We start from the raw sequence: 26016 nt of genomic DNA, 5'->3' as shown, positions 1-26016 counted from the left end.
CATTGGTTAATAGAATGGGATTAAATACATAAAGCATATTTGTGTTGTTTAGCATTTAATTATTGCAGGTTTGCGTCATATTCTGAGTTGCATGATTTTTATTCATTTTGAGGAATGCTGAATCTGTGTTGTGTGTGAGTGAGATGAATTAATGCGTATTCATATTTATTTTAGAGCTACAGTAACATCTGATTTCTGTCACCATGGCGACACCAGAGCTGTCAATCAATACATTGATGAGAAAAAAAAAAAAGTAACTTGCGTTACTTATTTGAAAAAGTAACTCCGATATTCTCTTGTAAATTAAAAAGTAATGCGTTACTTTACTAGTTACTTGAAAAAAGTAATCTGATTACGTAACCCGCGTTACTCCCAACACTGCGCACGAGTAACAGGCAGACATGGGGAAGGTTTTGAAAGCTTAATTAAGGCACTGAAGGTGTTCTTACTTATCCCAGGCATCCAGCGGGTCTCCTCCAGCATAGCTGCGCACGCTCAGCTCGAAGGCCCTGCGGTGGGGACCAGTGAAAGCAGATGATGAGCGGGTCAGCCTCTCAGACTAGCTTCCAGCACGATAGCAACACGCACACTACCACAACCCTTACAGTGAGATACATACAGTGTTCGTAGCATTATTTATCCACTGGCCAGACCTGGTTTACTGTATTTCTCCAGAGTAAACATCATCTAATAAACCCCTACACAGTAAACATCTGAACACTAAGCGAAGCAGCAGCTCTCATACTGTACAAGTGAGCTAGAAAAACGAGCAGTTCTGTTACAGAGAATAAAAACATCACGGAAATCATGCGAGAAGAACAATAAACGAAGTGAACATAAACATTATCCGGACGAATGCGCTCCCTGATGCATGCTAACATGCTACTCACTGAAAATAATAGTTAATGTCCATCGTTTCTTCTTGTTGAACGCAAAAGGTCCGAGGGTGAATGTTTACGGTTAAACTAGACTCATTTAAAACTCTTTGGTACAACTATTAATGCCTTAAAAGCTGCAGATATGTTGACTGTTTTGACCGCTGACTAGCCCCGCTGAGGTAACTGTGTATTTGCAACGACAAACTGTTTTCAAATTTACCGCTTAGCCAATCATTACCCTTCATGAGGCTCAAAGGCCAATCAGAGTCCGACACAACCCCGCGTCACGTTTACCGCCCTTCGCGCCCCGCCCCCGTGCTCGGGTTGGCTAAGAGCTTCGTGTAAACGGCCTGCGATTGGACAGATAAGGCGTCAATCATAAAGTGCGAACAACACAGAGTGAAACTAGTAAACAGAAGGAGGAACAGCAGCAGCACAGCCGCGTTAACATTGCAGGACAAGCAGGTAGGCGAACTTTTTATACTCAGAAATGAAAATTTCGACCAGTAAACTTGTTTCCCCCCCGATTTATTTAAAGACATAAAACATTATTTAGATACACTTGATCACTTTCTGTAAAAACACTCTGAATTCATAATCCCTGCACTTGACAATTGCTGTTTATACTAAGCTGATGGATGAATGCATGAATGAACAAATCAAGAGAGACATGCTCGATGCTAAAAAGAGTTATTAATGAGCAATAAGCATGAAAACCTCGCACATGAAGCCGCCTGTCATGTCAGGGTGCTGAGCTGAGCTCTCTTGTCCAAGCTTATTTCACTACAGTGGTCAAATACACACGAAAGGATGTCAAACATAATGAATGAAAACAGCTGGGAGCAAATCAGATGTGTATAAATGCATTGGTCTTGACAGCAGCCTAATAAACCTGCTGCTGTCGGTGTCCTTAAAGAAGAACAGCACATCACTCTCTGCTTCTGACTGAATAACTTCAGAAGCTTTAATAAAAGTGATGCAGTTGCTGAATAATCAGATGCAAAAATAAAATGGTGCTGCATGAATTAAATAGGCTACACACACACATTTTTTTTTAAAGCTACTGAAGTTATTCAGTCAAACTCAGCAGCAGGTTTAAAGGGCTGCAGTCCGTTTACACGGGACCTATTATGCCAATTTCACTTTTATATTGTTTTTAACATAGTTATGTGTTCGCGGTGTGTACACAACCACCCTATTATGGTGAAAATGGTTATTTTCTCCATAAATCAACAGTTGCTGCATCCCAATTCTATACGATCCATGCTATATTTGCAATTAGTGTCCCAGATCGTAGTATGTTGAAATGAGTATCCAAAAGGTTCCCAGATGGTTTACTAATTCCAGTGTAAATGTGAAGTGCAGATCTGTGCACACGCTAACAGCTAACATTGCCCACAACTAACTGATTCAGTCAGAACTACAAACACCAATAAAAGGTGTTGAAGAACTACAAACATGGCGGATATGCAAGACTGCCGGTTAAGTAGCCTAGAGATTTCAGTGATTAACAATCAATATCTATCTTACCTGATGAAAAGACATATTTATTTAATGTTATCTGCATTGGTCTTTGGTTATAAAAGCTGAAGCTTCTGGACAGTGCTCCTCACTTTTCTCACAGCCGTGTGAAGGGACTGAGAAGTGTCTGAGAAATAATCTAACAGCTGCTAAAGTGATTCAGGCGAGAGCAGTGAGGGATTTTCTCTTGGTCTTCTGTTGTTTGACTCACATTTACAGCACAGACAGCACAGCACTTTAATTCACAGACACACTTGCGATTTCTTTCCCAGCTGTTTACATTCACATACATAACCGGCTGTGTTTATGTGAACTTTATGTGGTTTTGATATAACCTCCTTGTGTGTATTTGACAGTTTAAGGGCAATAGGACAGGAATAAGTCATCTCCGTTTAGTACTCACATGACACGCGCCGTGCGTAGTTTACCTGAACAATGCACAAAACTTGGCGTCTGGTGTGGAGTTGTCGAAACTAATTAATTTCTTCATGTATAAACTGATTAGTTGGGTCAATTTGGAGGACAAATGCGTAAACTTCACCAAAACCACATTACAAAAGAATCAAAGAACCATGTAAAACCCATTAAACCTTGAAATTATTGTTTGTATATGTGACCCTGCAGCACAAAAGCAGTGTTGAGTCTCTGGGGGATATTTGTAGCAATAGCCAACAATACATTGTATGGGTCAAAATTATACATTTCTCTTTTATGCCAAAAATCATTAGGATATTAAGTAAAGATCATGTTCCTTGAAGATATTTTGTACATTTCCTACTGTAAATATATCAGAACTTAATGTTTGATTAGTAATATGCATTGCTAAGAACTTCATTTGGACAACTTTAAAGATGATTTTCTCAATATTTAGATTTTGTTGCACCCTCAGATTCCAGATTTTCTAATATTGTCCGATCCTAACAAACCATACATCAATGGAGAGCTTATTTATTCAGCTTTCAGATGGTGTATGAATCTCAATTTTGAAAAATTGACCCTTATGACTGGTTTTGTGCTCCAGGGTCACATATGTATTACATAAGTGTAAAATGAAATTAATCAAAAATCTCTTAAATGTTTTTTTCTAATTTCCTTGATTTATATTTTTTTTAAACATGGACCTTTACTTTCAATAAAAATGCTTATTTCTGCTATTGTAAGTTCACAATGTAAGCTATTCATTTAAATTTTAGTCAAGCACAAATGTTTTACTAAATTGTGGCCACGTTTTTAGTTGAATCAAATCAAGCTAACAAACCTTTATATCGTGCCCACTATTTACTCAATACGAGGAAACGAGATAGTAAGTTGTGCTCAAGCTTTAGGCCTAGGCTGTTTTTTTTCCTGCATGTCATTTGTGGGGCTCCGTGCATAAGCCACGTTCAGCGTAAAATATCCACTTCGATTACAATGCTATTGTCTTAGAAGTATAGTGTTTATGACAAGTGAAACGTGAGAAGAAACCCTGATCTTCCCTGGCTGTTTGAGAACATTAAGCCACGTTAAGTGTTTTTCACACGCTTTTCCACTCCACTGCAGTGTCTCGAGTGCTCAAGTCAGAAGACGTTTAAAAGTTTAAAAAAGAAACTTCCACTTTCAAATTCCACTGCCGAATCTTGTTCTGTGTGATTTGTGAAAAACATGTTCTGTGTGATTTGGGAATTAGAATGTCCTGCCTGAGGGGGCGTTAAAGGAGAAGTTCACTTTACTCATCCAAGATGTTTGTGTCTTTCTGTCTTCAGTCGCAAAGAAATGAAGGTTTTTGAGACCCTTATTTCTCGGCTGGGATCAGTGTTGGGTATAACGCGTTACTAAGTAACTGAATCCACTGAAAAAGTAAAGTAAGAGACTACTGTTCATTTTTAGGTAATTTAATTACAGGTACTTATAAAGTACTTGCGTTACATACTGTAAGTAATTTCAACAGTTCTAAAATCAATATTGAATTGAAATAAAATAAAGATAAAATTGAATGCAGCGTCTTTAACCCTCTGCGCGGCGGCGCGTTTACTTTCAGTTTTTCCTGATTCACAGAGAAACATTAAATACTCCGATACAGATAAGACTAAAATCAATCGAATCTAAAAAGGGCCTACTTTTATTTGTGTACACTGACAATAACAACAAAACATTGTGCTTTTGTAAAATAAACAAAACAAACAGGGTGCGCTTTCTGCCGTCTCGGTCTCCGTGAGCAACTTTCTACGCATCACAAACTCAGCGAATACTTGAAACAGAGACATGCGAAAGATGTCTATAGAAAGCTTGAAGTGTCTACTTTTAAATGAACGAATTCAAATCGAAAGCGAATATTCTCTGATTATGTCATCCGTATGAAACTAAAGCGAGGTACAGTCTTTCCCGTATATGAGCTCATTATATGCAGTCGCCTGCACGCAAACGCCCTCACCTAGATACAAAAAATAGATTAAAAAAAATCAAGATTCATCTAGTTTTAATCGTTTTTGAAAGAAGACCTGCTATGAGGAATAAGCCGGAATTTACCTCAGAAGAACAGCGCGATCTGACGCAGCTTTATTCAGCGGAGGAGATCATTTCTGTAATTTTTTTACTAGTTTTTTACTATTTGGGCTTTACCTGAACATCTTGCCAAACTGAAATGTTGTTTAACTTTTCTTAAGCTTTTTTTGTTATTCAGATATTTTGCAGAGTATTTCTATTTGTTAACCAAAGAAGCTTACATTTTTTATAAAAATGTTTAAGTATTACAGTTGTTTTAAAGCTAAAAGGCTAAATTATTCCATGTTTGACTCCAATTGAAAGAATAAAGAGTGTAATTTCTATTGCTTTAAGCTTTAATAGGATTTTAAAATGCAGCCTAATTAGCGATTTGAATAAGTTACTTATTGAGTAACTAAATTACTTTTCAGACAGAGTAATTAATAAAGTAATTTAAATACAATATTGATGATGTAATTAGTAATAGTAATTAATAACTTTTGAAAGTAACTTACCCAACACTGACTGGGATCGTGTAGAGTCCTTTGAAGCTGCAGAAAGAAAGACATGAACATCTCGGATGACAGAGGGATGAGTAAATTATTAGGAAATTTTTATTCTGGAAGTACACTAATCCTTTAAGGGCACCTATTATGCCCCTTTCTACAATATGTAATAAGTCTCTGGTGTCCCCAGAATGTGTCTGTGAAGTCTCAGCTCAAAATACTCCACAGATCATTTATTATATCATTTTGAAAATGCCTATTTTGAGTGGAAGCAGAAACACGCTGTTTTCGTGCCTGTCTCTTTAAATGCAAATGAGATGCTACTCCCCGCCCCCTTTTCCAGAATAGGGCGGAGCCTTTACAGATCACACCTCAGATGCTCTGCCAAAAAGCATCCGCTTGGTTTTGATTATCGTTTCTATGGTGCTGAAATCATGCGTTTTACAGCCATATCGGTTTAAACTTCTGATAAAGTGTTTTCTGAGCGCACAGAAAGCGGCTGTCTGTCACACGGCATGAGCACTAAACTAAGCTCTCTTTCATGTCTTATTGCGCTTAAACTTTCAAATACACAAAAGTTTGTTAAAAACACGAGTTACAAAAACACAGTGGGTTATGTCTGTGAAGGTAAACAGCTGTATTAGATCTGTGTAGCAGAAGCGTAATATACAGTACCTACTGCTGTCTACGCTGTTAATATGAGCCAAACAATGAATAAAAACAGAAAATCACTCACTGCTCTTGACCGAATAACTTCTATAGCTTTAGTAAGAAGACATTTCAGATAAACATGGCGGATTGTGTGAGGCTCACTCAGGGCGGGGTCAGTCAGCGGCCGTGGGCGGGGCCTAAACATTGTGACATGGCTTACTACTGGCCTAGCATGAGTAATGCAACGCTTTTAGTCGTTTTCGCTGATCTGTGTGAACGAACGGTGATCGATTTGAAAACGCTGTCGTACACAAAAATGCAAAACTTTTCAAGAACACAAAGGAAAAACCGTTTTTAAGTACAATTGTTGTGTAAATGCACCCTTTTGTTACATCTTCATGTCAAGACACAGTAGCAATGTTTATTGTCTAGATATTAGTGTTTCTGTTCATCTTTAGCGTCAACAATACTGCTCAGAAGATTTTTTTAAAGAATTGTAATACTTTTATTCAAGGATGCATTAAAGTATTCAGAAGTGACAGTAAAGACATTTATAATGTTACAAAAGACTTCTATTTCAAGTAAATGCTGTTCTTCTGAACTTTCTATTCATCTGTGAATCCTGAAAAATAAAAAGCATCATAGTTTCCACAAAAATATTGTGCAGCACAACTCAACATTGATAATAATCAGAAATGTTTCTTGAGCAGCAAATCAGGATATTATACTGATTTCTGAAGATCATGTGACACTGAAGACTGGAGGAATGATGCTGAAAATACAGCTGCGCATCACAGAAATACATTACAGTTTAACAGAGATTCACATAGAACACAGCTGTTTTAAACTAATAATATTTCACAATATTACTGTTTTTACTGTATTTTGATCTAAATAATGCAGTCTTAGTGAGCAGAAGAGACGTCTTTCAGAAATATTAGGGTTTATGTTTGGTGAGTGACTGCGTTGTCATTTTTTGATTAAATGAAGAGAAAATCAAGTTAAGAGTGAAGCCGTTTATGATGCCAGTATTCATATGATTTAGTAGCTTGTGTTCTGAATGCTCTTGTGTTTCCATTTGAAGCAGTTCATAAAATGATGCAACCAAAGGAGAAATATGAAGATATAACAGAGCCATGTGGAGTGAAATCTGAAGGTAAGTGACGGATCAGACCTGGACTAATGTCTGTTTACAACTGGATTCTGGAACTCATGTTGCTCGCTCAGTATAACCAGATGAGTATAAACTAAAGTGAGTTTATTTAGTGTACCATTCGTTCATAATATGTGAGCCTGCAGCACAAAAGCAGTGTTAAGTCGCTGGGGTATATTTGTAGCAATAGCCAACAATACATTGTATGGGTCAAAATTATACATTTCTCTTTTATGCCAAAAATCATTAGGATATTAAGTAAAGATCATGTTCCATGAAGATATTTTGTACATTTCCTACCGTAAATATATCAAAACTTAATGTTTGATTAGTAATATGCATTGCTAAGAACTTCATTTGGACAACTTTAAAGATGATTTTCTCAATATTTAGATTTTTTTGCACCCTCAGATTCCAGATTTTCAAATAGTTGTATCTCAGCCAAATATTGAAAAATGGACCCTTATGACTGGTTTTGTGCTCCAGGGTCACATATGTACTTTTTAACATTTATCAGCAATAAAACATTTACATTGTACTTGTAGAAGTTCTCACCATGATTCATGAAGATGAAGAGGAGGAAAAGACGAGAGGAGCAACACTGGGAAAGAGTTCAGCACACAAGCTTCACTATTGCTCCGAGTGTGGGAAGAGCTTCAGCGTGAGAGCGCGCTTCAGACGACACATGCACATACACACCGGAGACAAGCCCTACCGCTGCTCACACTGCCACATGTGCTTCACGTCTCAGGAGAACCTGTCCGAGCACGCACAGAAACACTCCAGCCAGAGACCCCACCGCTGCTCGCAGTGCGGCAAGGGCTTCTTCAGACCGGGGAGACTTGAAGTCCACTGGAGGATCCACACTGGAGAAAAGCCCCATCACTGTGCTCAGTGCAAGAAGAGCTTCAAGAGCGCAGATGAGCTGCAGCGGCACGCACTCGTACACACGGCAGAGAAGCACCACCACTGCTGTCAGTGCGAGAGGAGCTTCAGGAGGAGCGGTCAGCTGCGCAGACACATGCGCACACACACCGGCGAGAAACCCTACGGCTGTGTGCAGTGTGAGAGGAGCTTCTCACGGCCTGAGCACCTCAGGGACCATCAGCTCAGAGCTCACCGACACCAGACGCATCAGCCCGCTTGATGTCCAGCTTTACCTCTGCTTTCAGACTCCCCCAAAACACCAGCGCTGGCTTCACTTCCAGTCGGTACATGCGAAGAGAACAATACAAATCTATCAAAAACTCTTACTGCTTTATTCTTTTGTGTTTATGGGGGTATAATTGCATGAGTGAAAAAAAGAGATTCATCTGATTTGGGTTGCCTACTGATATAATAAATGACTTAATTAGTAGTAATGGAGGATCATTTTTATTTTGAGAAATAATGGTTTTCCTTATTCATTTGCATGAATAAGAATACTTTTATTAGGAAAGGACATGTAATCCAGCCGATCCTAATGGTCAATCATTTGGTACATCTATAGATTTCTATAAAACTGATTAAAAACTATAACGAAAGCATAAGATCAGGTTGAAAGAATTTCCAAAGGAATACCCTTAGCATACTTTTAAAGAGCTTTTATTACAATATATATTGTGTATATATATACGTATATAGGCCTATAGGTAACACTTTATTTTAAGGTGTCCTTGTTACACGATACATGTACTTACTATTATAATAACAATTAATTATGCATAATTACATGCAAGTAACCCTAAGCCAAATCCTAACCCTAACCATATAGTAAGTAGATGTAGTTCATTAATATTACTCAGTACTTATATGTATAATTACACTGTGATAAGGACACCTTAAAATAAAGTGTAACGTATATATATATATTGACTTATTGTATTTGCATTATAAAAACAGAGGATCATTTTTATTTTGATAAAAAATATATATTTTTTAATTCATTGGCAGGAATAAGAATAGTTTATTTTGAAGTGACATTGCATGTGTAAGTGTGTGTTTGTCTGACTCCACACCAGACCTCTTGCATATAAATTGCAATTAAATATATTATAGTTTAAGTTAAAATAAAAATATATTAAATGCAGTTAGCTGAAGTTTAGATTGTTTTTGACCCACTTAAGTAAGACTTCAGGACATCTTTTTCATTATTACTCCTGTTGTCTTTGAAATGTGGTTAAAGTGTTGCTGCTGATTGTACTGACACGCATTTATGCTGAACTAAATACTTTATTCATTAATGAATGTCATTGAAGTAGAAATATATGGCATGTAGTATTCACACATCTGTAATGATAAAGTTGCCTTTTCAAATATATTGCAATATCAAATAACACACTGTAGTTAAAATTACAATCAAGTTCTTCACATGTGCTTGAGTATGTTATTAGTGAAGCAGACAGAACTAAAACCTAATGATTTAAAGTGTACTTTAAAGTAAAACTGAATTTGACATTTGTGCACACTTATTTAAGTGTGTTCATAGTCATGAAAGTTTCTCTCTTTAAGTACACTTAAGTGCCTGTATTTCATTCATATTATGTGCGAGTAGATTTATTTATTTATGTATTTATCTGAAGTGGCTGTACTACTTGTGAAAACACTACTAAAGCGAATTTAAAACACTCTAAATATGGTTAATAATTGGGGGAATTGAATAAATAATATAAATCACATTTTAACTGTATCATAAAAATGAGAGTTATATATATATACATAAATAATGTAGATTTATTCATTGAGGTACAGTTGAAACAGTCTATGGTTGAGCCATCGGCCTACACACAAGCAGACTTTTATTTTGAAATGTCGCCGGTGTGTCGCTCGTGACGCTAGCTTGCGCTCGTCTTCAGTCGTGTTGGAAACAGAAATGCGGACAGACGTCCTGATCAGAAGACAGAAGATCGATTGCTATCAACACTGATTAACCGACAGAGATCAATGATGGCGAGCGGTAAGTGAGCGCTACTGTAGGACACGAATCAAGTGTCGTGCTGCTGGTAGTTGACGTGACGGATCAGTGCAGTGATGTTGCTGCTGCTGCTGTGTCTCAGAGTCCGTGAGTGTGCTCTTCAAGATCTACTGCCTGGCTGTCATGACCCTGATCGCTGCCGCATACACGGTGGCTCTCAGATACACCAGGACCGTGTCCTCGAGCCTGTACTTCTCCACCACCGCCGTGTGCCTGACGGAGCTCATCAAGCTGCTGCTGAGCCTGGGGATGCTGCTCAGGTGTGTGTGTGTGTGTGTGTGTGTGTGTGTGTGTGTGTCTGTCTGTCTGTCAGAGTAAAGTGCGGTGAGTGTGCTCTGTCCTCCTCACGTCTGCTGTGATGCTGTGTGACACAGGGAGACGGGAGACTTGGGCCGGTTCAGAAGCGCAGTGGTCAGCCACATTTTCAAGAGTCCCAAGGAGCTGCTGAAGCTGAGCGTGCCGTCGGTCGTCTACGCCATCCAGAACAACATGGCCTTCGTGGCCTTAAGCAACCTGGATGCCGCTGTCTACCAGGTATTATGAACACAATGACCTCCGTGCTTCCAGAAATACAAAGTCTGTCATCATGTCCTTGCTGTTGTTCAAAACTGTTTCAGTTGAACACAAAATTAGACATTTAGGAAGAACTTTCATGCAGCTCTCGCTGTAACAGCAGTTTGTAGTTACCCAGTATAAAGGGAGGCAGTGTCTCCTCAAAATCATAGTTCAAAATTAAAACAATGCAAATATTACAAAGTATGGCATTGAAAAGTGTATAAATCACTCGTTTTGTAACCAGCAGGTAAAGTAACAGCGGGAGTCCACATCTCTCTTGCCTCCCCTGAGCCCGTTGAGTTTTAACAGACCAACTAAAGTGTTTGGTGGGGGGTAATTGAGAATGAATGGGGGATATGATTGATCGCGATATGACTGGTTCATGCAATAAAACCCACCTCTTATGTTTATGCGCGATCGCAAATTAGTCTGAATGAACAATATAATGGCATTAATGTGAAGACTTTAAAAAAAGTAAGTAAACAACTCACACACTTCGATATAACCACTTTGTTACGTCAAAATAAGCCTTGAAATGGCCTGAAAACATGATCTATGGGAGTTTTTAGTGAGTAATCAGCTTGGTGAAATTTTAAGTAAATCTCTGTGTCTGTGACCAATATTCACCGAGCTTTGATGACTGATTTCACGAATAATTCTAAAATAGTTAAAAGTTAACTATTAAAAAAAATAGCTGGACATATGTCCTCACAAACTATGTAGCTATACACAGTGCTTAACAAATGTATTAGACCATGTCAAAAACTTGTTTAAAACTAAACATTTTATTGTCATTTATTAGGCAAATAACAAACTGAAGCAACCAGATAGCTGGAAAAGTGATTCCATCGATATCGTTCCTCGTGTTGATATTGTTGGTCTTCAAAACCTTTCATCAGTACACTCTGAAGTGACTTTGCTTTTCAGCTCACGGCGTAAATGTCTTATTTGTCACACAGCTGTCAGTCATATGGAATCTCGCCCTACCTGTTTTTCTCGTTGAATATTTAGTTTGAATCAGAAATGTGTCAGGTTATGGGAGAATAGCATTTCATGTTGACAAACACATTTTACATTTGAATAAATCCTTTCTGCTGGCTTTACCTGATTGAGAATGGGGGAAAGGTGAGTTTTCCTTGCCAGTCAAAGGAAGAAAAGCAAGCAAATGCTGCAGACTGACGCTGTTTGTGTGTCAGGTGACGTATCAGCTGAAGATCCCCTGTACAGCCCTGTGTACAGTGCTGATGCTCGGCCGCTCTCTGAGCCGGCTGCAGTGGTTTTCAGTCTTCATGCTGTGTGGAGGAGTCACACTGGTGCAGTGGATGCCGCCGCAGTCCACCAGAGTCCAGGTACGATCAACACTCGCCACATATGAGCTGATTTATTGACTGCTTGAAGTCAGTAGCGTCTAGATTGGAGCCTCAAGAGTGTTATATACTACCAGTCAAAAGTTAAGAATAAAGTTTTTTTAATGTGTTTGAAAGAAGTCTGTTCTGCTCACCAAGGCTGCTTTTATTTGATCAAAAATACAGTGAAATAAAGTAATATATTCCTGTGATCAAAGCTGAATTTTCAGCATCATTACCCCAGTCTTCAGCGTCACATGATCCAATAACGCACAGCCTGAATTTTCCAAAAATCCACATTCAAACCAAAATAGCTGGCTTAATGTTGGTCGTAGCTAATGACTGTACATTAGAAAGTTGTCCGGCTTGATGAGAGCAATATATGTACAGAGTTTGGTGTCTGTAGCTAAAACTACCCCACCCCCCACTTTAGTCAAAAGGTGGCGCTATAGAGCGCCTGCTCCACACTCATTTCTGAGCTCTTGCCAGTGTCTAACTATCATTAGCATAAACCCAGGCTACGCACTGCTGGTTTCAGCACAAGCAGCTGTGGCATTCACTGACCGCAAGTTATTTTGGTGACAACAACCCAGCAAAATAAAAGCTTGCTGATTTTAGGTTTGAAAATGTTGAAAATTCATATAAAAAAAATAAAATTGAATTAAATAAATAGATGAGAGCAATATATGTACAGAGTTTGGTGTCTGTAGCTAAAACTACCCCACCCCCCACTTTAGTCAAAAGGTGGCGCTATAGAGAAAAAAAAAATATATATATATATATATAAAATTAACTAAATAAAGGATAGTTATATTTAATGAGTCATGCTATGTGCAGTGTGAGCACCAAACGAAATCTCCAGGTGCTCCCATGAGAACCAGACTGAAAAACGTATGTGCACCGCTGATCATTAATGCCGATGTGTGTCGATTTTCATGAAACTCTAAGCATGTTAAGTGCCTCAAAAACACTGCAAAAGAATATTAAAGTTTGACGCATTGCCATGGCAACAGTATGTAAGATATCAAGAATCCCTTCACAGTTTTACATCGGCCATGTCTTGACATTATTCTCATGAGTTTGAAGTAAATTAAGAAAAAGTATAGTCTGATTTCAAAGCATTTTGAAAATGACACACTTCCTGCTGCCAGTTGGTGGCGCTATAACTTTGACTCCTAATAGTCACATCTGTGTGATTGGCCTCATGCAACGAAAGTGCTGAAGTTTGATCAAAATCAGACTGAATACTGTATGCTGAAGTTATAACACTTCATGTTTCCCTTTTTTGCCATAATTTTGTCATCTCGCCACAGCTAAACCGTTCGAGTTATCAAAAATCCCTTCACAATTTAACATCTCAAGTATCTTGAGATCATGTTGTCCGAGTTTGGTGGCGATCGGATGAAAACCCTAGGATGAGTATATCAAATTCCACAGCATGCGTTTTTCACAAAACCCTGAATAGCTGACTTCCTGTTGGGCGGAGCCTATGACATGCAGTGCGAAAGTTGTTGGGGCTGATGAGCTCTACATGTGTATGAATTTTGGTGACTGTAGGTCAAATGGTGTGCCATGGGTCCCCCCTCCCATTATCCCCCTAAAAGCCCCCAATAATATTTCACAGTATTATTGTTTTTACTGTATTTTTGATCAAGTCAATGCAGCCTTGGTGAGGAGAAGAGCATCTTAATTTTTGACCAGTAGTGTCGATGTATAATGTCGGCTGTCCTAAAGTGTTTGATCTGTGGCTGAAATGAGGACATCTCTCTGTGCTTCAGGTGGAGCAGAACCCGTTCCTGGGCTTCATGGCGATCGCCGTGGCGGTGCTCTGCTCTGGGTTTGCAGGTACCATATGTTCAGTCATGTTTTTGGTGGTTTCTCATACGGAGCATTAGTGACTCCCTGTTTTGGATCAGGTGTGTACTTCGAGAAGGTCCTGAAGAGTTCAGACACGTCTCTGTGGGTGCGAAACATCCAGATGTACCTGTCAGGAATCGTGGTGACCCTCATAGGTGTCTTCATGACAGACGGTGCTCAAGTCTTGGAGAAAGGCTTCTTCTATGGATACACGCCATGGGTCTGCTTAGTCATCTGTGAGTAACGTCTGCATGACCTTTATTTCCACTGTGAAGTCGTGTGCATTTGGAGGATACGGCTCACTGAACAGGAACGTCCTGTCCGTTTAAACGGACTCCAGCGGGCGTCACACCTCTCATTGTAAACGCAAAGCTCCTAAATGCCAATGAAGCGGTTTGACGGGTTTCTCTCTCTGCTTTCTGCCTGCAGTTTTGGCCAGCGTGGGAGGAATGTACACGTCTGTGGTGGTGAAATACACCGATAACATCATGAAGGGCTTCTCTGCGGCCGCTGCCATCGTCCTGTCCACCGTGGCGTCCGTCGTTCTCTTCGGCCTGCAGATCAGTGAGTGCATCGTTCAGTCATGTCGTCTTCTGTTCAGGTGGCAGCTGGTCTGCTGGCGTATATACAGTGCTGCTTGAAAGTCTGTGAAAGCCTTCACAATTTTCTATATTTCTGCATAAATGTGACCCTGGAGCCCAAAACCAGTCAAAAGGGTCAATTTTTCGAAATTGAGATTTATACATCATCTGGAAGCTGAATAAACAACAAGCTTTCCATTGATGTATGGTTTGTTAGGATCGGACAATATTTGGCCGAGATACAACTATTTGAAAATCTGGAATCTGAGGGTGCAAAAAAATCTAAATATTGAGAAAATCATCTTTAAAGTTGTTCAAATGAAGTTCTTAGCAAGGCATATTACTAACCAGAAAAAAAGTTTTAATATATTTATGGTAGGAAATTTACAAAATATCTTCATGGAACATGATCTTTACGTAATATGCTAATGATTTTTGGCATAAAAGAAAAATCAATAATTTTGACCCAAACAATGTATTTTTGTCTATTGCTGCAAATACCCGTGCTACTTATGACTGCTTTTGTGGTCCAGGGTCACATATATGACCCAAAACATCATCAGATTTTCACACAAGTCCTGAAAGTAGACAATGAGAACCCAATCAAACAAATGAGACAAAAATATACACTTGATCCAGAAAAAATGGTCCAGTGTTACTTTCCTGTGAGTGGCAAAAGTGTGTGAACTCTTGTTTCAGTATCTGGCCTGACCCCCTTTTGCAGAAATAACTGCAGCTAAATTGTAACTGCTTATCAGGAATTTCAGCCCATTCCTCAGTACAGAACCGCTTCAGCTTTGTGATGTTGGTGGGTTTCCTCCTATGAACTGCTTGCTTCAGCTCCTTCCACAACATTTCAACTGGAGTAAGATCCAAACTCTGACCCGGCCATTCTGAAGCATTACCTTTGTTCTTCTTTAACCATTCTTTGGTAGAAGGACTTGTGTGCTTGGGGTCGTTGTCTTGCTATATGACCTACCTTCTCTTGAGACTCAGTTCTCGGACAGATGTCCTGACATTTTCCTTTAGAATTTGCTGGTATAATTCAGAATTCATTGTTCCATCAATGAAGGCAAGCTGTCCTGGTCCAGATGCAGCAAAACAGGCCCAAACCACGATACTACCACCACCATGCTTCACAGATGGGATGAGTTTCTTAAGCCATGGTCAGTAGACTTTGAGCATGTGAAATTTTTTCGGACGGTGCTGTGAAAAGGGGCGGGAGCAGGATATGACATCATGCGCCAAAATATCCTCACTAGTCATAATTCTTTTCTATTTAAGTGATAACAATTAGTCACAAGTATAGTTAATCAAGTACACACACGCACACATACAAATCTCATGTAATAGAAAAATCACATAAAATTACACGTTTCACTGTTCAAACGTACCATCCGCTCCTGTTTGCTTTGCCATCGCAAACCAAGCCGCTTCACTTTTTATGTGATTTTTGTAATCTTTTAAAGTTGTTTTGTATAAAACCGGATGATGTGACACTACTAAAATTAGCGTTTCCTCCATTTCTGTACCTAGAGGTCACTTTGTGACGTTTTGATCTTCTATTGGTCTCACGCATTCACGTGACGTGAATTCGCAGGTCAGAGTTCACCAAATTTGAACTTTGCTACGCAGTGAAATGCAAAATATCTTCGCCCGGGCTTGCGTTTCTGGTCTGACACATTTGCATGTGTATGAATGGAAGTCAATTATAACAATTAAATATAACAATTTGTTATATACCAGAAACACAAATCATCTACCAAATCCATCAGTTCTGGTGTACCTCAAGGTTCTGTTTTGGGCCCTCTCCTCTTTATAATTTATATGCTACCAATTGGACCAATAATCAAACGCTATGGGTTTAACTTTCACTGTTATGCAGATGACATTCAAATTTATTTTAGCGCACCTTCCACCTCAGTGTTTCCTTCGCCTGCATTAACAAATTGCATCAAGGAACTCAAGCCTTGGCTGGAGGCAAATTACCTTAAATTTAACTCTGATAAATCAGTAATTCTGATTGGCTCTAAAGCTGTTGTATCTAAGCTCTCTCTCTGGTCAACTGATGGATCTGGATGGTGATCTGATTATGCCCTCCACTAAAGTTCACAATCGTGGTGTTCTCATTGAGTCCACTCTTTCATTCAATGATCACATTGGTAAAGTAGTAAAGACAGCTTTTTTTCCACCTGCGTAATATCTCTCGTATTCGATCCTCTCAGTCAGCAGGATGCTGAAACTGTTACACATGCCTTCGTCACATCTCAACTAGATTACTGTAATTCACTTCTTTATGGCCTGTCAGCTAATAATATCAAATGACTACAATATGTTCAAAACTCTGCAGCTTGCTTGATTACCCACACAAGAAAGAGCGATCACATTACCCCAATCCTCTATCACCTTCACTGACTTCCGTTTTCTTTGCGCATAAACTACACAATACTAATTGTCACTTATAAAGCTCTCCATAACCTCGGTCCTACATATTTATCTGACTTCCTCCTGCCTTATGTTCCTGCTCGCTCCTTACGATCTTCTAGTGAGGGATTGTTAGTCACGTCTTAGGGGGAAGTCGTGGCCTAATGGTTAGATGGTTAGAGAGTCGGACTCGTAACCCAAAGGTACCGGCAGGGATTGTAGGTGAGGGGAGTGAATGTACAGCGCTCTCTCCCACCTTCAATATCACGACTGAGGTGCCCTTGAGCAAGATACCGAACCCCCAACTGCTCCCCGGGCGCCGCAGCATAAATGGCTGCCCACTGCTCCGGGTGTGTGTTCACTGCTGTGTGTGTGCACTTTGGATGGGTTAAATGCAGAGCATTTGGGTCACCCGTCACGTCACTCACTTCGTCTGGTGACTATGGGAGCTAGGGATTTCAGTGTTGTGGCTCCCAGATTGTGGAATGCTCTTCCCCAAGACTTCCGTCAAGCATCCTCCCTTCTCTCCTTCAAAAACCTCTTAAAAACACATTTTATTACACAAGAGTATTACTCTTCAGTTTTTAGTCTGTAATTTGTACCCTGTTATGGATGTTTATCTACATTCTCTCTGTATCTCTTATCTAACTTTGTAAGTGGTCTCTGTATATTACTCTCGGCTCTTGGTATGTATTCTGTCTTCTGGTATTGATGTTAATTTGTTTCTGTTCCTTAAACCTGACTTGTAAAGTGACCTTGGGTGTTGAAAAGGCACTATATAAATTAAAATTATTATTATTAAGTCAATGGAACAAAAAGTCTAGTGTGACTTTACGCTGGAATGCAGTGTTTTCTTTCTCCAAACACAACGCTGCTTATTTGAACCCAAGAAGTTCTATTTTGGTCTCATCGTCCACAAAACGTTTCTCGAATAGTCCTCTGGCTTGTCCACATGATCTTTAGCAAACTGCAGACGGGCAGTGATGCTCTTTTTGGAGAGCAGTGGCTTTCTTCTTGCGACTCTACCATTGGTGTCCATGGTTGCTCGGTGTTCTCCAGATGGTGGACTCATGAACATTAGCCAATGTGAGAAAGGCCTTTAGTTGCTCAGAAGTTACCCTGGGTTTCTTTGCAACCTCGCGGACTATTACAAGTCTTGCTTTTGGAGTGATCTTTGTCTGTCGACCGCTTCTTGGGAGGGTAACAGTAGTCTTGAATCTCCTCCATTTCTACACCATCTCTCTGAATGTGGATCGTTGGAGTCCAAACTCTTTCGAGATGGCTTTGTGAACTTTTCCAGCCTGATGAGCTGGAAAAACAACTCTTTCTAAGATCCTTTGATACACTTCCGCAAACATGATCAGACTTTGATATATCCCTGTTCTCTAAATAAAACCGGGCAGGCACTGACTCCTGATAGTCAAAACACCTCTGAACTGATGGACTCTAACTTCGACTTCAATAATCCTAGAGATTCACACACTTTTGCCGCTCACAGATATGTAATACTGGATCATTTTCCAGAAAAAAATAAATGACAAAGTATGTATTTTTGTCTCATTTGTTTGATTGGATTCTCTTTGTCTGCTTTCAGGACTTGTGTGAAAATCTGATGATCTCTAGGTCATATTTATGTAGAAATATGGAAAATTCTGTAGGGTTCACAGACTTTCAAGCAGCACTGTAGTATACAGAAATCTTTGATCGCTGTAAGACCTGAGCCACAAACCTTCACCGTGTTTGGTGTCTTTCTGCGACTCCTCACAGAGCAAATGATGTGCGTCGTGGATCTGATGATTCATCTGCAGCTCATCATGGTAGTTAATCTGGTTTCGTCCACATGGCTGAATGAGTTTACATTACAATAAGGTCAATAGGTGCATGTTAACTGGAGTTCTTTAAAGCAAGACAGCACAGCTGAAGAGGAAAGATGTTACTGATAGACAAACATCTCCAGACTTCCCCAGCTGTATCTCTTATCTAACTTTGTAAGTGGTCTCTGTATATTACTCTCGGCTCTTGGTATGTATTCTGTCTTCTGGTATTGATGTTAATTTGTTTCTGTTCCTTAAACCTGACTTGTAAAGTGACCTTGGGTGTTGAAAAGGCACTATATAAATTAAAATTATTATTATTAAGTCAATGGAACAAAAAGTCTAGTGTGACTTTACGCTGGAATGCAGTGTTTTCTTTCTCCAAACACAACGCTGCTTATTTGAACCCAAGAAGTTCTATTTTGGTCTCATCGTCCACAAAACGTTTCTCGAATAGTCCTCTGGCTTGTCCACATGATCTTTAGCAAACTGCAGACGGGCAGTGATGCTCTTTTTGGAGAGCAGTGGCTTTCTTCTTGCGACTCTACCATTGGTGTCCATGGTTGCTCGGTGTTCTCCAGATGGTGGACTCATGAACATTAGCCAATGTGAGAAAGGCCTTTAGTTGCTCAGAAGTTACCCTGGGTTTCTTTGCAACCTCGCGGACTATTACAAGTCTTGCTTTTGGAGTGATCTTTGTCTGTCGACCGCTTCTTGGGAGGGTAACAGTAGTCTTGAATCTCCTCCATTTCTACACCATCTCTCTGAATGTGGATCGTTGGAGTCCAAACTCTTTCGAGATGGCTTTGTGAACTTTTCCAGCCTGATGAGCTGGAAAAACAACTCTTTCTAAGATCCTTTGATACACTTCCGCAAACATGATCAGACTTTGATATATCCCTGTTCTCTAAATAAAACCGGGCAGGCACTGACTCCTGATAGTCAAAACACCTCTGAACTGATGGACTCTAACTTCGACTTCAATAATCCTAGAGATTCACACACTTTTGCCGCTCACAGATATGTAATACTGGATCATTTTCCAGAAAAAAATAAATGACAAAGTATGTATTTTTGTCTCATTTGTTTGATTGGATTCTCTTTGTCTGCTTTCAGGACTTGTGTGAAAATCTGATGATCTCTAGGTCATATTTATGTAGAAATATGGAAAATTCTGTAGGGTTCACAGACTTTCAAGCAGCACTGTAGTATACAGAAATCTTTGATCGCTGTAAGACCTGAGCCACAAACCTTCACCGTGTTTGGTGTCTTTCTGCGACTCCTCACAGAGCAAATGATGTGCGTCGTGGATCTGATGATTCATCTGCAGCTCATCATGGTAGTTAATCTGGTTTCGTCCACATGGCTGAATGAGTTTACATTACAATAAGGTCAATAGGTGCATGTTAACTGGAGTTCTTTAAAGCAAGACAGCACAGCTGAAGAGGAAAGATGTTACTGATAGACAAACATCTCCAGACTTCCCCAGCTGATTAATGTTTACATATGCAAATGAGGTATTATCTAATTTAATATATGCTAATTTGCATATATTTCCTGAACATAAATATGAACACTGGATAAAGCCAGGTTCATAATTCCTGTTTGATTTTGTTGACACATTAAAGGTTTTTCCAGAGGGGATTTCTCTTTTTATCACTCCATAAACCAGACAATACTGTCAACGGATAGAAAACAAACACATTTTCACCATGTTTTCAGGAATAAAATGTAAAAATCAGTGTGAATGAAATACGAACACACTTCTCCGTAAAAGCCTTCAGAATATAGAGAGGAAAAGTTTGGCGTGCGTAAGTGTTTCCGAACAGGAGAAACAAACTCACCGCCTTTAAAGATATGGATTGAAACTGAACTCTACAGATGCAAATAGATAAAGTGCAACCTTTATTTGTGCAGCGCTTTATACAATAGTGGCTGTGTCAAAGCAGCTTTACAGTGTTAATTAAACAGGAAAACAGTTTGTCAGTGATGCAAGAAGACAATAACACAGTCATTTTCCAGCTAAAGTCAGTTCATTGATGATTCAGAGATCCAGTTCAGCTCTCTTCAATAGTGTCTGTGCAGTCAGTCAAACGTCCCCAACTAAGCAAGCCAAATCATGTAAATGCTTGCAATCGTGTGTTTCCAAAAACATGCTTTTGCCTGTTCCGTCTTGCTTTAATATGGACCGATACAACTTTTGAATGTAACAGTTAGGATGCTTCATAAGTATTTTGCGTGGTTAGTTCATGTCGAGAGGCAGGGCCTCGCAGCGTGTCGTGTCGTGCTCACACTCTTTGCTCTTTGCAGCGGCGACGTTCCTCGGCGGAGCTCTGCTGGTGTGTGTGTCCATCTACCTGTACGGACTGCCCAAACAAGACACCAGCAGAGTGCAGAAGCCCAGCACAGACGGAGAGGACACGCAGAAACTCATCACAGTCTGATGCGACGCATCTGCTGCTGGACATGAACGGACTACACTACAGCAGGAGCGAGGATAGGTGTTTGGAGTGAAGGAGGGTGGCAGTGGGCTGTGGGAAGGACTGGAACACTTTGGTTTTATGTTGTTTTTCTCTCTGTATAATTTCATTTATAGGTCTTGATGCAGATATACTGATGCCACAACACTACACTGAATGTACTAGGGCTGTCAAAAAAATAAATAAATCGAATTTTGAATATTCGTCGAATTTAAAATAAAAATCCGCATTTGGTTTGAATTTTAGGAAAAGAGAACATCAATGCGGAGAAGATCTTGTTTACGTCAAAACTGAGGCCAAGCCGTTCACACTGAACGCATATTAATCGCATTTTCTAGAGGGACATCTATCACCGCTGCACTCACGTCTCGCACAAAGGAGCCGCATGTTTAGAAAGCCATGTAAAATTAATGTAAGTTCAACTTTGAAAAAAACCTATATCGAGACTTTATGGCAGGTTTTTTTCTCCATCCCACTGCATCTCATGTTTTTAAATGAAAAATGTACTCTGTGTGATTGGCTTTCCGCCCTTTGTATTAAACTATGCATACATACATGTTGCTGTTTTGTTTATAGTTATTTAAGCAACTTAAATATAATTGGTTTATAAAATTATGCACTTTTTCCACAGCTAGTCACGTTAGCTTACGCTTTGAATAAACGTGCATTAGTAATATTTTGCTCGATGTGCCCTCTTGTGGCCTCAGGAGAGAAGCCAAAAGCTATTCTTCACTCTAAACGAAATTATGCATTTTAAATTAGAATATAATTCGAATTTTGATCATATTTAAGTACAAAATTTGAATGTAGTTTTTTGACAGCACTAGAATGTACATGTGCACTTCAGACAGGTTTGGGTTTTGATCGCCAATGTTGTTTGTTCAAGCGTTCTTAAATATTGACACAAGCTGAACGTAAGGGCCTTACGGGTTTGGATAGCCGACTGGTTTTAATTGCAGAGTAAATGTTGAATCCTGTGTTTAGGGGACGCCTCTTGATCCGGGACAGGCTCTGTATGGATTTATGAGGCAGAGCTTAAATGTGCTCGATTAAACGTGACACGGACACACTGCTAGTCCTGGACTACAGCGGGTCTGTTTACATGAATCAGTCCCAATCAATCCAACTCCTCTTCATATATAAAAGCATATTTGTTTACATGTGCATTACATGTATTCCACACAAAACTTTATTTGATGCGTTTAGAAATGGAGAAAGACCGGAGCTGCTGACAGCAGACTTGATGCCACATTTCAAAATCCAAAAATGTCAAAAACTTCAAATATGTAGAAAATATTCAGGTTTCATCTTGTCCACCGACTGGTTCATAATATGTGACCCTGGACCACAGAACCATCATAAGGGTCAATTCTTCAAAGCTGAATAAATAATCTTTCCATTGATGTATGGTTTGTTAGGATCGGACAATATTTGGTTGAGATACAACTATTTGAAAATCTGGAATCTGAGGGTGCAAAAAAATCTAAATATTGAGAAAATCATCTTTAAAGTTGTTCAAATGAAGTTCTTAGCAATGCATATTACTAATCAAACATTAAGTTTTGATATTTACAGTAGGACATTTACAAAATATCTTCATGGAACATGATCTTTACTTAATATCCTAATGATTTTTGGCATAAAAGAGAAATGTATAATTGTGACCCATACAATGTATTGTTGGCTATTGCTACAAATATCCCCCAGCGACTCAACACTGCTTTTGTGCTCCAGGGTCACAAATATCTAAAACTACCAGATAATATAAATGATTGTTGTGATCAGCAGTGTTTAAGTGGCACAGAAACAATAAAAGTGGCGGCATTACACTTGAACCCTAAACAGAACTGATATTGGTTTGAATTTTAGGAAAAGAGAACATCAATGCGGAGAAGATCTTGTTTACGTCAAAACTGAGGCCAAGCCGTTCACACTGAACGCATATTAATCGCATTTTCTAGAGGGACATCTATCACCGCTGCACTCACGTCTCGCACAAAGGAGCCGCATGTTTAGAAAGCCATGTAAAATTAATGTAAGTTCAACTTTGAAAAAAACCTATATCGAGACTTTATGGCAGGTTTTTTTTTCCATCCCACTGCATCTCATGTTTTTAAATGAAAAATGTACTCTGTGTGATTGGCTTTCCGCCCTTTGTATTAAACTATGCATACATACATGTTGCTGTTTTGTTTATCTTTATTTAAGCAACTTAAATATAATTGGTTTATAAAATTATGCACTTTTTCCACAGCTAGTCACGTTAGCTTACGCTTTGAATAAACGTGCATTAGTAATATTTTGCTCGATGTGCCCTCTTGTGGCCTCAGGAGAGAAGCCAAAAGCTATTCTTCACTCTAAACGAAATTATGCATTTTAAATTAGAATATAATTCGAATTTTGATCATATTTAAGTACAAAATTTGAATGTAGTTTTTTGACAGCACTAGAATGTACATGTGCACTTCAGACAGGTTTGGGTTTTGATCGCCAATGTTGTTTGTTCAAGCGTTCTTAAATATTGACACAAGCTGAACGTAAGGGCCTTACGGGTTTGGATAGCCGACTGGTTTTAATTGCAGAGTAAATGTTGAATCCTGTGTTTAGGGGACGCCTCTTGATCCGGGACAGGCTCTGTATGGATTTATGAGGCAGAGCTTAAATGTGCTCGATTAAACGTGACACGGACACACTGCTAGTCCTGGACTACAGCGGGTCTGTTTACATGAATCAGTCCCAATCAATCCAACTCCTCTTCATATATAAAAGCATATTTGTTTACATGTGCATTACATGTATTCCACACAAAACTTTATTTGATGCGTTTAGAAATGGAGAAAGACCGGAGCTGCTGACAGCAGACTTGATGCCACATTTCAAAATCCAAAAATGTCAAAAACTTCAAATATGTAGAAAATATTCAGGTTTCATCTTGTCCACCGACTGGTTCATAATATGTGACCCTGGACCACAGAACCATCATAAGGGTCAATTCTTCAAAGCTGAATAAATAATCTTTCCATTGATGTATGGTTTGTTAGGATCGGACAATATTTGGTTGAGATACAACTATTTGAAAATCTGGAATCTGAGGGTGCAAAAAAATCTAAATATTGAGAAAATCATCTTTAAAGTTGTTCAAATGACGTTCTTAGCAATGCATATTACTAATCAAACATTAAGTTTTGATATTTACAGTAGGACATTTACAAAATATCTTCATGGAACATGATCTTTACTTAATATCCTAATGATTTTTGGCATAAAAGAGAAATGTATAATTGTGACCCATACAATGTATTGTTGGCTATTGCTACAAATATCCCCCAGAGACTTAAGAATGCTTTTGTGCTCCAGGGACACAGATGTGCATAAACCCACATCACAGCACTGCAGTTACTTTCTATCCAGCTGAGAGAAAGTCAGAATCGTGGCTCCAGATGATCTCCACCACCCCTTTACTCAGATGGAGCACATTCAGAGCGACTGAGGCGTTTACATGAAGGCTCTGCAGTCTGAATGATCCGTCTGTTACTGGATGATGTGGCTGCATGTAAATGTAGCTGCTGTCGCAGGTCCAAGCCGTCCAGTGCTGATACTGAAGGCTAGCAGCACTACAACACACTTCTCTAGCGGACACATCTCGCTCAGTGTGGCCTCATTCGCAAGTCATTTAAAGATGCTCAGTAAATACATAAAACGTGATGAAGTGTGCTTTACCAGGAAACGAGCAGACACAAAGGGAAAATACTTTTATTTAGCGATTAACAAACAGAAAGTCACATTTTCTCCACCGGCGTGATACCCAGAATCCTCATGCCGTTGGCCAGAACGGAGCGGACGGCGCTGAACAGACACAGTCGGGCCTGAGGACAAGCATGACAGCACAAGCACATCAGGGCAATAACAGTGGCCTGAATCGCAGCGCACAACGAATGCATGCGATCTGAAACCGGCCTTGATTAAAACGAACATTAAAGGTGTGTTTACCTGAGCCACGGCCGCTGAACTCCCCTTCACGGGCAGCTCTCGATGAGCCGAGGCCGCCAGGTGACTGAAAACACAGGAAAACCTCGTCAGAACAGACGTTCAGGCCACAAACTCCCAACGAGCGCTGGACAGTTCAGCCCAGTTGCATTCAGTATGGAAACATCTACATGAATCCAGATCTACGTTTGAAAACGTTTCGTTTGGCATCCTGGCCTGTGGAGGTTATAGAGGTTATCTGAAAACGATGACGGTTGGTCCTGTGACACATATTGTATGTTTATACCTGTGCCTGTACTGTTCACGTTCACAATGTTTCTACAGATAAATGTTGCTTCGTAGAAGCTTCATATTACATTTTTGAAAAAATTGACTGCTCTTCTGCGGCAAAAGATGATAAACTAAATAATAAACCATTTGGCGAGTGCCATATGACCAGAAAGATCATATTCGATGCGCATGAACATCAAAAGTCATCATTAGAAGTGGGAAACTGCGTTTTAATTTTTCAGATTTTTTTGGGGGGTGTGTCAATGAGAAAAATATGTCAGATGCAGTAAATGCAGCATCTGTATTAATGGTACATGTTAAAATTAATGATTTTTTTCAGATTTATAATAAAATTATTTCAACAAGCACCAATGTGCATTCTCTGTTCATCATTTTGTAGATGTCGAGTTTAAAAAATGAGTTGAATCTAGTGTAGAAAAGGAATATTTCCATCTTGCTCTGACGAATGTTGCCATTATTATTGCCCAAGCAGCCAGATCCATGTCTCCGTCTCTCTCACACACACACTCTCTCACACTCTCTCTCTCTCTCTCTCTCACACACACTCTCTCTCTCACAC

General features: G+C 39.4%; 4 protein-coding genes across 7 annotated transcripts in view; 2 read left to right on the top strand and 2 right to left on the bottom strand.

Moving 5' to 3' along the window:
• bub1 (BUB1 mitotic checkpoint serine/threonine kinase) overlaps positions 1-1074 on the bottom strand; it is a 29277-nt gene extending 28203 nt beyond the window's left edge. The window contains exons 1-2 of the mRNA XM_016244661.1: positions 891-1074; positions 450-509 (exon numbers count right to left, since the gene is read on the bottom strand). Of these exons, the coding sequence (XP_016100147.1) occupies positions 450-509; positions 891-913 (83 nt within the window). The 5' untranslated portion in view covers positions 914-1074. The remainder of the gene's footprint in view (positions 1-449; positions 510-890) is intronic.
• Positions 1075-1267: 193 nt separating this feature from the next.
• LOC107560485 (zinc finger protein 239) lies at positions 1268-8416 on the top strand. 4 transcript variants are annotated; one of them, XM_016244673.1, is made up of 3 exons: positions 1268-1343; positions 7101-7172; positions 7715-8416. In XM_016244673.1, exons 2-3 carry the CDS (start codon positions 7112-7114, stop codon positions 8314-8316), a joined length of 663 nt encoding a protein of 220 aa, XP_016100159.1. In that variant the 5' UTR covers positions 1268-1343; positions 7101-7111; the 3' UTR covers positions 8317-8416. The 4 variants fall into 4 exon arrangements, with proteins under 4 accessions (XP_016100159.1, XP_016100156.1, XP_016100157.1 ...); XM_016244670.1 differs by having other exon boundaries at positions 1286-1343; positions 7104-7172; XM_016244671.1 differs by lacking the exon at positions 1268-1343 and adding an exon at positions 2338-2359 and having other exon boundaries at positions 7104-7172.
• A 1555-nt stretch (positions 8417-9971) lies between these two features.
• Positions 9972-21358, top strand: slc35a1 (solute carrier family 35 member A1). Its single transcript, XM_016244678.1, has 8 exons — positions 9972-10104; positions 10205-10382; positions 10497-10656; positions 11874-12026; positions 13802-13868; positions 13940-14116; positions 14310-14444; positions 21010-21358. The coding sequence occupies exons 1-8, from the start codon at positions 10092-10094 to the stop codon at positions 21141-21143; spliced, it is 1017 nt and encodes a 338-aa protein (XP_016100164.1). The 5' UTR covers positions 9972-10091; the 3' UTR covers positions 21144-21358.
• A 3125-nt stretch (positions 21359-24483) lies between these two features.
• The window catches only part of rars2 (arginyl-tRNA synthetase 2, mitochondrial), an 18438-nt gene continuing 16905 nt past the window's right edge, over positions 24484-26016 (bottom strand). The window contains exons 13-14 of the mRNA XM_016244660.1: positions 25170-25269; positions 24484-25045 (exon numbers count right to left, since the gene is read on the bottom strand). Of these exons, the coding sequence (XP_016100146.1) occupies positions 24959-25045; positions 25170-25269 (187 nt within the window). The 3' untranslated portion in view covers positions 24484-24958. The remainder of the gene's footprint in view (positions 25046-25169; positions 25270-26016) is intronic.

Source organism: Sinocyclocheilus grahami, unplaced genomic scaffold (genome assembly GCF_001515645.1).
Source record: "Sinocyclocheilus grahami isolate Dianchi unplaced genomic scaffold, SAMN03320097.WGS_v1.1 scaffold730.1, whole genome shotgun sequence".
In the NCBI taxonomy this organism is placed as follows: Eukaryota; Metazoa; Chordata; class Actinopteri; order Cypriniformes; family Cyprinidae; genus Sinocyclocheilus; species Sinocyclocheilus grahami.
Note: the sequence above shows the minus strand (reverse complement) of the source record. Positions and strands in the feature narration are given on the sequence as shown.